Source organism: Melanerpes formicivorus, unplaced genomic scaffold (assembly GCF_026170545.1).
Source record: "Melanerpes formicivorus ecotype bairdi unplaced genomic scaffold, bMelFor1.0.p_v2 SCAF_30, whole genome shotgun sequence".
Lineage (NCBI taxonomy): Eukaryota > Metazoa > Chordata > Aves > Piciformes > Picidae > Melanerpes > Melanerpes formicivorus.
This window is the reverse complement of record NW_027142382.1, coordinates 3,151,286-3,163,491: the sequence shown is the minus strand read 5'-3', so window position 1 is coordinate 3,163,491 and position 12,206 is coordinate 3,151,286. Positions and strand designations below refer to the sequence as shown.

At 43.1% G+C, this 12,206-nt stretch overlaps 1 protein-coding gene across 3 annotated transcripts in view; it reads right to left on the bottom strand.

Moving 5' to 3' along the window:
• SYTL5 (synaptotagmin like 5) overlaps positions 1 to 12,206 on the bottom strand; it is a 102,469-nt gene that overhangs the window by 52,150 nt on the left and 38,113 nt on the right. For all 3 annotated transcript variants that reach the window (XM_068155068.1, XM_068155071.1, XM_068155072.1), the window contains exon 3: positions 3,718 to 3,933. In XM_068155068.1, coding sequence (XP_068011169.1) covers positions 3,718 to 3,933 — 216 coding nt within the window. The remainder of the gene's footprint in view (positions 1 to 3,717; positions 3,934 to 12,206) is intronic.

Sequence of the window (12,206 nt, the reverse complement as noted above, 5' to 3'; positions counted from 1 at the left end):
GACTTTTCTATAGCAGAAAATGTTGATTCATGTTCAGCTTTTCATTAAGTACAACAATGAACAGCTGCATAAACTGCTTTTATCCTCATTTTATGTTTCTGCAGCTGTTTTTGCCCAAATGCAGTACTTCCACATGCCCATAGGGAGCTACCCCTTGCTTTTTCTTCAAATCACTTCTCTAAATTGTAAGCATCACTTTGAATCCTAATCCTGTCCCTCAGCAAGCCGGCAGCACCTGCAGGTGTAACTGGCAAACTCATCTACTACATCTTTGAAGTCCTTAACTTAAATACTTATCAGTAGAGGACCAGGAAATAGTTTGCTCTGTACTAGTGCTTTGCTTTGCTTTTTCTTGACAGTGAAATGTCCATAACTACTCTGAGAAGGGAGCTTCACAATTTTCCAGGCTGGTCTGCAATTACACTGACAGGGTTTATTCCAGGGTATAGTTCCCTTTGTTTATGAGCTTGTTAGAATGGCACAAGAGAAAGTATCAAAAGGTTCACTTAAGTCAAGTTACAAGACATCAACAGATCCTCCTGTCTTCACAAGGTCTGTCACCTTATCAAAGGAGGAAATTATTTGGTTTTGACATTATTTGTTCTTGAGTCAGCTCTTACTCATTATCTTGTCATTTTCTCTAGGCTTTCAGACAGCAGAGCAATCATTTGTTTCAGTGTTTTCAGAAAATTGAAGGTAACTTGACAGGGTCAGCAAATGCCTTGTCCTTCCTCTCTTCATTTTTAAAGAGTAATACTGTGCTTCCCATTCTCCACTCTTGTCATCTCACCTGCACCCCATCAGTTCTGAAAGGCACAGCACTGAGATCATCTCAGGAACTGGCTGAAGCAAAGCACAAAGAACTCAGCCAGGCCCCTTCCAATGCAAAATCATTTCACATAATCAGGCACTTACACATGTTTCATCTTAAGAGGTGAGACATTGTCCTCTGGATGTGCCCCACTGGCTGCAGAGGTTAAGGCACCTAAGTGTAACCAGATGTTAACTTCCTAAAGCTAAAGTTAAAAGTCACAAACTCTAAACTCCATGTCCTGCAGTATTAATTTTCCACTAACCATCTAGATAGCAGCAGCCTTATGTAACTAACAGCTTGGCTTCACACTTTGATACAATTTACAAAAAGGCATGTAATTTTGATACAGAAATGACTTTTGTTGCCCAGTACAATTTCTTCTTTCCTTCATGGTTATCTTACTGAGTCAAGCTATAAAATCCAATTTTTACCATTTCAGTCATGTGAATTATCCTTCGAAGTAAATACCTTTGAATATATAACATCTAGTTTTGTTTATTCACTTTAAACCTTGTGTTAAAATACTGGATCTCTGGTTTTGTGCACTGAGATCTGCTACCCTCATTCTCCATGCTCAATATTCCACCTGCAAATGGCAGCTTTTTACCCTGGCAATTCAACTGTTGAGCCAACTGGGATGACACCAGCTGATGCACAGGCCAGATCCTGCTCCTACACTACCTGTAAAAGAAGTCCCTGAGAGACCATAAAATGTTGCAGGAAGAATGAGTTAGCCACTACCCTGCTCCAGACCCAGCTGCCTGTGACATCACAAGAGGCTGCAGAAGCCACACTCAGGCTCCTTTTGAATCAGCCCAGGCAGAAAGATCATGGATGTTACAAGTAGGAACAAAGGTCATAGCTGTGGTTACTCAACTACCAAGACAAATGGGACAATACCAGATGATGCACAGGCCAGGTGCTGCTCCTACACTAGCTGTAACACATGCAGAAACAGTGAGCTCACCACTACCCTAACACAGAGCCAGTCACCTGTGACATCACAAGAGGCTGTAGAAACAAGACCTAGGCTCCTTTTGTATCAGTCCAGGCAGAGAGATCAGGGACATTACAAGCAGAGGCAAAGCTCAGATTCATACTCCTGACCTCTAAACAACTGAGCAAACTGGAACAACACCAGGAGCTGCACAGTCTTGCTACTGCTCTGTGTTGGAATCAGGTCCCTGAGACACCCTTAAACACTGCACAAAGAGGGTGCTTGACCCAAACCTATCACTGACATGGCCACTTGTCCCATCACAGATGGCTGCAGAATCCAGTCACAGACTTTTGCCAGGCCAGCCCACTCAGAACCACTGGAGATCTCAAAAGCAGGGGGAAAGATAACTGTGTACCTCTGGCATCTCAACTTCCAATCCAACTGGGAAAGATGCACAAAAGATGCACAGACCTGCTCCTACCCTACCTCAAACTCAGGCCTCTGACAGACCCTGAACGCTGCACAAAAACTATACTCACGCCTTAACATGCAAGAGAACCAGCTGCCTGGTTCTCCAGCTGTGAGAAATGCAGTAAACCTTTTTGTTTTACCTCCCACTATGGCACAATTTACTTTTGAATGATCGCTAACAGAGACATAAACAAGGCTCTCTCTTCTCATGCAGAGATGTTCAGTTACTGTAAACAGTATAAAATGCTTGGGCTCACAGCTTCTCTCTCTCTTTCCTTACAAGTCTGCTTACTGTATCAATCAGAGCATACAGACCTCACTTGTGCTTAATTCTCTTTTGTTAATTTTGATTACTTGATTCTTACATCTATGTCTTTATCACACAAACTAGAGAATTTAGATTTAGGTTGGATATTAGGAACAAGTTCTTTACCATGAGGGTAGTGGAACACTGGAACAGGTTGCCCAGGGAAGTGGTTTGGGCCCAATCCCTGGAGATATTCAAGGTAAGGCTCGACAGGGCTCTGGGCAACCTGATTTGGCAGAGGATGGCCCTGCTTACCGCAGAGGGAGTTGGACTAGATGACCTTTGGAGGTCCCTTCCAAGCCAAACTATTCTATAATTCTATGATTCTATGTGAATAGACTGTCACTGGCTGGTTTTCTGTCATTTTCAGAGTATTACTCTGGTAGTTTTAGGTTAACACCTAGGAAAATTTTCCACAGATTGAGTAGAAAGAGGTAGAATGTAAATAAATTACCATTGGATGTAAAAGAGAAAATAATGACAAGGTCCAAATGATCCCATTGCTCTGATAACTAACATGAATTTAGTTGTATAAACTAATTCTCTCTCTTTTATGTTTCTTTACTCTAGCAGATACTAGATGGCTTTTGCTTGGCTGTTGCTGACCTTGGCGGTGTCTTCTTGTGACTAAATACTAACAAGGCACCATCTGCTCTTTCTCTTGTCCTGTGTACAGGGTAAAAGGAGGAAAGAGGAGGAGGCTGTTGGTAGCCCCCCGGTTTCATCCACAGGGTGTTCTTGTATTGTTTATAAATTGCAAATACATGTAAATATTGCATATTTTGTACACATTCATTGCATTTCATATGTCTAGATTTTAGTGTGCTTGTAAACATCATTTCATTTGCTTTCAACTGACCTGGTCTGGCACATTTTGTTTTGGGGGGTAATTTCAACCCACCATAATTACCCACCAACAGCTTACTATCTGTGATGCCTGCAGCTTTCTTTAGCAAGCAAGCTCGTTGAAACTGGCTTGGAACTTAAAAAAAAAAAAAAAAAAGAGAAAAGAAAGCTGCAAAACAGTGCAGCAAATACAAGCACCAGAGAAGCCTCTTGTGTACTTGCTGCACATAGGCTTTTGTGCTTAGGGAGTGTGAAGCAGCAACATCAGCACAGAATTGCTCGCAGAGCAGCACGAGCAGTAATCTTGCTAAATGCCTTCAGGAAAGCTGCACAACTTACGCAATCTTGGCACAGACTGAGCACTTCCACTGCCCATCGGCCCCCACCACACGACACTTATTGCACACTCGCAGTTTGCAGGTTTGGCACAGCTCTCCTCTGTCAAAGATTAAGCCCAGGCTTTTCTGGCAGCGAACGCAGACCCTGCTGTTGTCCTGTGGGCAGTGCCGGTTTCCGCCTTTCCTTCTCACTTCCAGAAGCTCGTTTTTCAATTTCCTGGAAATGAGAAAATAAAATCTTTTAATCTGGAGATACAAACCAATGACCTGTCAGAACTCTTTAATAGATTAAGATTCAGAGTTAAAAAAACACTCTGCTCTGGTGAGACCCCACCTGGAATACTGCATCCAGATCTGGAGCCCCTATTACAGGAAGGATCTGGAGGTGCTGGAGCATGTCCAGAGAAGGGCCACAAGGATGATTAGAGGGCTGGAGCTCCGCTCCTATGAGGACAGACTAGGGAGAGTTGGGGCTGTTCAGTCTGGAGAAGAAAAGGCTCCAAGGAGACCTAATTGTGGCCTTTCAATATTTTAAGGGGGCCTAGAAGAAAGCTGGGGAGGGACTTTTTAGGGTGTCAGGCAGCGATAGGACTAGGGGAAAAGGAACAAAAATAGAAATGGGTAGATTCAGATTAGATGTTAGGAAGAAGTCCTTCACCATAAGGGTGGTGAGACACTGGAACAGGTTGCCCAGGGAGGTGGTGGAAGCCCCATCCCTGGAGGTTTTTAAGGCCAGTCTGGATGTGGCTCTGAGTAACCTGATATGTTGTGAGGGGTCCCTGCTCATGGCAGGGAGGGTGGAACTGGATGATCCTTGAGGTCCCTTCCAACCTTAACAATTCTGTGATTCTATGAAACTACCAGACACAAATTCATTTTAAAAATATACACTCACGGTATTTTTTTGACACACATATGACAAAGAAAAAAAAAGATATATATCCTCCACCCCTCAGACATGCAGTCAAGAGAAAAATGTTGTGGTAGATCAGCACAAGTAACTGCAGACAGCTGAGCAGTTCTGGACAATTGGTAAACCATCTTTGCTTGCCCTTCATCAATAATTCAAGTCATTTTGACCACAGGCAGCTCAAAACTGGGACTATCCTGTTGTGGTAGTCTCAGGCTGTGCCTGTGGAAAATTTTCCAGGCACAACCTGAAACTACCACACCTGTTGTCATGGGTTGAGTTGAATCTGTTCCTGTTATCCACACCATGCTACCATCATGCCAGCTTCAAAAATGAAAGTGCTAACTGAAGCAAACTGTGGGGCTTGAGCTTCAGATTGCAACATGAGAGGCTTCCTGTTCCAGTTTCTGTTTTGGGGTTCTGGGTCTTGGGTGTTGGCTTCTTTCTGCAGGCATGGTGGTGAGAAGGGAGGGAATTGGGTAGCTCACTGGTTTAGGCTCTTTCTTTTATTCTGCTTTTCCCCTGTATTTCACAATGCTTCTGCAAATAGGCTAAGCTAAGGTAATCATGCATTGTATTATTCGATAGATTATTAACTAAGGTAATTATTCATTGTGATTATGAGATGTTATATTAAACTCTTATCTCTTTATCTCAAGCCTGAACTGTGTGTGTTACTTTTCCCCTCAGTCTTGTGCTGGGGGAGCAGGCAGGTTAGCCCTTGCACTAAACCATTACACCTGTGCATGCACAAAAACAACAAAATCTTTCTTCTCATTAGTGTGCATTTAATACTATGCCAGCCTAGAGTTAGCTGGGAATGCATATGCAATTCTGCACTGGCTATTCAAAGCCTAAAAAAGAAAAACTCAAATCAAACCAAACCAAAGCATCTAAATAAACAGTAGTGTTATTAAAAAAAAAAAAAAAAAAAGAGAGAGAGTATCATTTTAAATAATACCACTTGCAGATTACCAGTTCTGCTACTGACTCTGCATTTAAGGCCTAATAATGCTTGCACTTTACTCTATCCCTGAATACCTCATCCCCAAGGCCCAAACTCAGCAGCTGCTAAGTTATTCCAGGTTTTCATGCCTGGATGTTGCTGTGTCCCTCTTCCCTCACCCTTCCCCACACTCTTTCATCTGTGGCCATTAGGCAAGAGTCCCTCTCTCGTGAAGCACTTCAACTCACTGAAATCACAATCTCTGCATACATACAGCTGCTTTAAGAGGGATTTAACAAAAAACCTAAAAAATGTTTATTCACCTAATTTAAAGATCAGTAAAAAGGTGTCAGGAAAAAAAAACAACACTTGGGGAAAGTAAAACCAATGAAAGATTGCAGGTTGTAGCCCAGTGAAGGAGGCCAGAAACATTGCTTGGGCCAACAGGGACCAAGTTCTGACAGAAATAGGGTATTTGTGGATACACTGCCTTGCTAAAAGACTGGCTAGCATTTTGCTTCCCACTGGGATCCCATGGAGAACAGCTGCTCTGCAGACACCTGGCCTGTGGATACCCAACCTCTGACAGCTTTTGAAAAAGGGGATGTCTAATCGCTCCAAGCAACTACAAATCCTGCCAAGCATTTCCCTCCGCTGATCTCTAGCCAAAAGCAATTTGGACATCTCTCCCACATTCTAACCAAACAGCTTTTATCTCATGCCATAGCCTTCCAAAGGCTGTCCAAGTTTCAAGAGCTTTCTTGGTACTTTTCTAATTGTTCTTGCAGTTTATCAATGGCTTCTTATGCCTACACCTTCTGCAGAGATCCACCTAGTTACAGGTCCATATCCATTTTCTTCTCCTGTCAATCAGCCAGTTCCAAATGTAGATGAGTGACCTGCAATGCAATACTGCCAATGTGCTCAGGGCAGGCAGATGATCACTGCTATTGCCGCTCTCTCCTTGGATCTACCTCCTAAATAAGCCTGCCTTCTGTAGTAGTTTTAGGCTGTACCTTTAAAATTTTCCATAGATCTTGAACAGAAAAGTGTTAAAATGTAAATAAATCACTATTTACACTATTTATCACTAGTTACACTATACTGGAAAGGGCTAACAAGCTCAGCATATAGTTGGACTGATGTACTGTTGCTCCTTATCCCCCAAGCCTGGAATTAGCTGGTTTAGAGACATTCAATTTCCTTTTCTCATTTTAACATTTGAGCTCTCTTTAATTTTAAGACTCTAATTAACCATGCAATTATATATTTTTAATCCCTACTATTAAACAAGAATTAATCTTTTTCTCAAATTTTAAACAAGAACTATTCTTTAGCAATTGTCTCCTGGTAATATGAAAGAGAAAATGGAAGCCACTTTAATAAGCTGCTGGAGGAAAAGAATCTTATCACACACTGGCGATTTTAAACCATCTAGTACAACAGCTGTTTGACAGTAGATAACTATTACAAAGACATTTGCTACTGCCAAGGATAGCAGAATATGCAGCCATTCCTCTAACTGTGAATTCAAATTAAGATCCCTCTAATGCCTGATAAAATCTGTTAAGTGCTTTCCAGAAGAGCTCTGTCATAAGCAGTATTCCAGGTAACGCTGAATGACTTCGATTAAGCCTTTTCAAATGGGGCTTTGCCATAGGTTGAATGTTTACTCCTGTTATTCAAAGCCCTCAAGCCAGCTTCCAAATGGAAGTGCTGGCTGGAGCAAAGTATGATGGGGCTAGAAGTTCAGATTGTAATACAAGAGGCCTCCTGTTCTGGTTGCTGATTCTGGGTGCTGACTCTTTTCCACAGGAATGGTGGGGAGATGGGTGGGAGTGGGGTAGCTCCCTGGCTTTCTTTTATTCTGGTTTTTTGGTTGGTTTGGGTTTTTTTTCCTGCATTTTACTGTGCTTTTTCTGCAAATAGGTTAATCTAAGGTAATCATGCATTGTATTACTAGCTAAGGTAATTGTGCATTTATATTATCTCATTTATATTAAACTCTTAACTCTTTCTCTCTCAACACAGAGTTTTTGTGTATTCCTTTTCCCTCATTTGAGGAGAAGGTGAGGAGAAAGTTCTTCACCAAGAGAGTCATTCGTCATTGGAATGTGCTGCCCAGGGAGGTGGTGGAGTCACCATCCCTGGAGGTGTTGAAGAGGAGATTGGACGTGGCACTTGGTGCCATGGTCTAGTCATGAGGTCTGTGGTGACAGGTTGGACTCGATGATCCTCGAGGTCTCTTCCAACCTTAGTGATACTGTGATACACTTCTGTGTTAGGGCGTGTGTGTGTGTGTGTGTGTGTGTGTGCAGGCAAAGCAGGAAATAGGAACAAAATAAACAAACAACCAACACCTAAAACACCAAACAAACAAACAAAAATTTAAATGCACAAAACCCTCACAATGACCAAAAGACAGCCAACATCACATCTGAGAAATTACCCAGTTTCAAGATGAAGTCCATCTGAAGCAAATCTGAAAACCTGATGTCTTGAAAAGATAAGGGGGGGAAAAAGCAGACAGCAAGGACCACAAAACCCAAACCAAGGAACACTGAGCAGTCATAGCTCATGGCTCAGATTTCTGCCACCTGTGACAGCACAAAAGTGGCCCTAAAAGAGTCTGACTTTTCCTTACTGAGGCTAAAAGTCACAAGGCAGTTAAAGGTACTCATTCCCTCATAAATGTGGCCTCTAGAGATGGAATACTCCCAAACTCTTATAATTCTGTGAAGTGGAAGAAGAAATGAGAAGCCTTAAGAGATCTTTTTTTTTTTTTTAATATCATGCTTTAACCTAGAGAAATTTATTCCCTAAATATGGAAAAGTAGAATAGCCATACTACAGCAAGAGACGAAATACACACTGCTCAGACAATTCACTTGGACATATGCCATAATTTCTTGTAACTCTGTAAGCATGGTCCACTTTGAGTCAGATAACTTTAAAAAAACATATACATATATATATTCGATTGATGTTCTTAAGTATTTTCATAGTATCATAGTATCAGTCAGGGTTGGAAGGGACCACAAGGATCATCTAGTTCCAACCTCCCTGCCACGGGCAGGGACACCCCACACTAGATCAGGCTGGCCAGAGCCTCATCCAGCCTGCTCTTAAACACCTCCAGGGATGGCGCCCCAACCACCTCCATAGACAACCCATTCCAGAGCTTCACCACTTTCATGGTGAAGAACTTCCTCCTCACATCCAGCCTGAATCTCCCCACCTCCAGCTTCATTCCATTCCCCCTAGTCCTATCACTACCTGAGATCCTGAGAAGTCCTTCCCCAGCCTTCCTGTAGGCCCCCTTCTGGAAGGCCACAATGAGGTCACCTCGGAGCCTTCTCCTCTCCAGACTGAACAGCCCCAACTCCTTCAGTCTGGTCTGGACTGGTCTGTCCGGAAAGGTGCTCCAGCCCTCTGATCATCCTCATGGCCTTTCTCTGGACACCTTCCATCACCTCCACATCCCTCTTGTAATAGGGGCTCCAGAACTGGACACAGTACTCCAGGTGGGGACTCACCAGAGCTGAGTAGAGGGGGAAGATCACCTCCCTCGACCTGCTGGCCACACTTCTCCTGATGCAGCCCAGGATCTGATTGGCTTTGCGGGCTGCAAGTGCACACTGAGAGTGCATGTTGAGCTTCTTGTCCACCAGCACCCCCAGGGCTGCTTTCCAGCCAGTCACTGCCCAGCCTGGATTTGTGCCTAGGATTGCCTCGATTTTCTTTCCTTTCAGTAGGATACAGGAAAACTTTTTACTTTGAAAAAATAATTCAACCTCATCTCGTCTCCCTTTTATTTGGTAAGCCACTGTTGAATGCAATGGCATTCATGATGCCTCAGCTTGATTTTCAAATTTCTTCCACATCTTCTTATTCCCTTTTTCATATTAAAATACAAAGCAGCAGAATCTGCATATTCCTAATTTTATTTTGCTATCCTAAATATCCAGAGTTCAAAACATTGTGAAAAATTACAGCAACAATAATGAAAGATTACCTCAGGTGTGGCAGTTTTAGACTGACGCCTAGGAATATTTTCCACAGGCTGAGTAGAAAAGTGGTAGAATGTAACTAAATTACCCAGAATATCATGATAAGGTCTAAGTAATCCCATAGGTCTGCAAACTAACATAAACTTAGTTGTGTAAACTAACTCTCATTTCCACTTCCTTCACTCTGGCAGATACCAGCTGGTTGCTTCTGATGCCTTGCTGACATTGGCTGTATTCTTGTTGTGGCTAAGTGCTAGCAAGCTACTGTCTGCTCTTCTCTCTATTTTACCTTATGTAGGGTGGGGGAAGGGAACAGGAAGCTATTAGTAGTGCCCTGGGTTTGTCCAAGGAGATTCTTGTGCTGTTTATAAATTGTAAATCCATGTAAATATTGTGTATTTTGTACATATTCACTGCATTTCGTATTTCCAGATTGTATCTGTGCTTGTAAATACAGCTTCATTTGCTTTCCAACTGAGCTGGTCTGGCACTTTTATTTTGGGGGTAATTTCAACCCACCACATCACAAAAGAAGCTTAAATATATGAAATTGCTCCAGCCTTACATCTGTTCTTCACAAAAATCTGTTTCCTGCACCCATGAGCTGATACATCCTCCTTCTGATGCTGTACAGCTGTAAACTTGGATGCTAGAGAATTTTTGTGTAGGAACTGGTATTCACATCCTTCTGGAGGCTGAGAAAGAAAGGAAATTCCGTCCCCACACTGTTCCCCAGTATCTCCTCCAAATTCAAGTACTGTTTTAGACAAATCATAGAATGGTCTGGTTTGGAAGGGACCTCCAAAGGTCGCCTAGTCCAACATCCCCTGCAGCCAGCAGGAACATCGTCTGCCAGATGAGGTTGCTCAGAGCCTTGTCAAGTCTGAGCTGAATCAGTGATGAGGCCTCAACTACCTCCTTGGGCAACCTGTTCCAGTGTTCTACCACCCTCGTGGCAAAGAACTCATTCCTAACATCCAACCTAGATCTACTCTTCTCTTATTAAAACCATTTCCCTTCCTCCTATCACTGCAGTTTCTCTCCAGCCTTCATGTAGGTCCTGTCAGAGACTGGAAGGTCATTATCAGGTCTCTCCAGAGTCTTCTCTTCTCCAGGCTGAACAATCCCAGCTCCAACAGCCCATCCTCACAGGAAAGATGTTCCAGCCTCATGATAATTTTTGTGGCCCTACTGTGGACCTGCTCCATCAGGTCCATGTCTTTCCTGGGTTGAGGGCTCCAGAGCTGAGCACAGTACCCCAGGTGAGGCCCTACCAGAGCAGAGTAAGGTGGCAGAATCACCTCTCTCAATCTGCTGGCCACATTTCTTTTGATGCAGCCTAGGATGCAATTTGCCTTTGCTACAATATGTGGAAAGTGATAGTAAAATTACTGAAAATTGACAAATGGATGTGCTATTACCAATTTCCATTGACATATCCTTGCATTGTAAAATCTATAGCTATTTGAGTACCTGAAATACCACCAATGGATGATCTTCATCGCTAAGAACATTGGAGAGCAAACCAGGCATCCCTACCCTTGGAGTACTGGAAACAGTGACTACATTTGATGGAAAAGCCTCTGGTTCAAAGATTAACAATGTATTAAATTATCTTGACAAATAAGATAGTTGCCTGACAAGCATCCTCCTAACTTCTCATTCATGCATGGATGAACAATATGCTGGCAACATAGGCAGTTATTTACAGGCAGTTTTGGAAAAACACAGATCACATCCTGTACTACCTTTCCATCATTCTGTGCTTAGAAACAAGTCCAAATTTATACTAAGCAGAGAAGTAAATTCCCTTTTTAATTACTCTATTTTTTTCCCCTGAAGTACTTGCCTGTCGTTACCACATGGTGGTATCCATGCTAACAGTTTCTGCTATGTTGTAATGAAGTTAATAACTTGAATTGCTTCTGGGGATCTTTTTGGACTGATAAAAAGATGCCATTTTTGTTTACAAAAAAGGAGAGGAATGCCAGCTTAAACCAAACACTAATTTTTCACCTTCAGTATGCTCACATTTACTATCTTTAGCTATTTCAGACAGAAAGAGTTGGGGCTGTTCAGTCTGGAGAAGAGAAGGAGAAGACTGCATCTGGGTAGAGGCAATTCCAGGCACAAATACAGGCTGGGCAGTGACTGGCTGGAAAGCAGCCCTGAGGAGAGAGACTTGGGGGTGCTGGTGGACAAGAAGCTCAACATGCGCTCTCAGTGTGCACTTGCAGCCCAGAAAGCAAATCAGATCCTGGGCTGCATCAGGAGAAGCATGGCCAGTAGGTCAAGGGAGGTGATCCTCCCCCTCTACTCAGCTCTGGTGAGACCCCACCTGGAGTACTGTGTCCAGTTCTGGAGCCCCTGTTACAAGAGGGATGTGGAGGTGCTGGAACATGTCCAGAGAAGGGCCACAAGGATGATCAGAGGGCTGGAGCACCTCTCCTATGAGGACAGACTGAAGGAGTTGGGGCTGTTCAGTCTGGAGAAGAGAAGGCTCCAAGGTGACCTCATTGTGGCCTTCCAGTATCTGAAGGGGGCCTACAGGAAGGCTGGGGAAGGACTTCTCAGGATCTCAGGTAGTGATAGGACTAGGGGGAATGGAATGAAGCTGGAGGTGG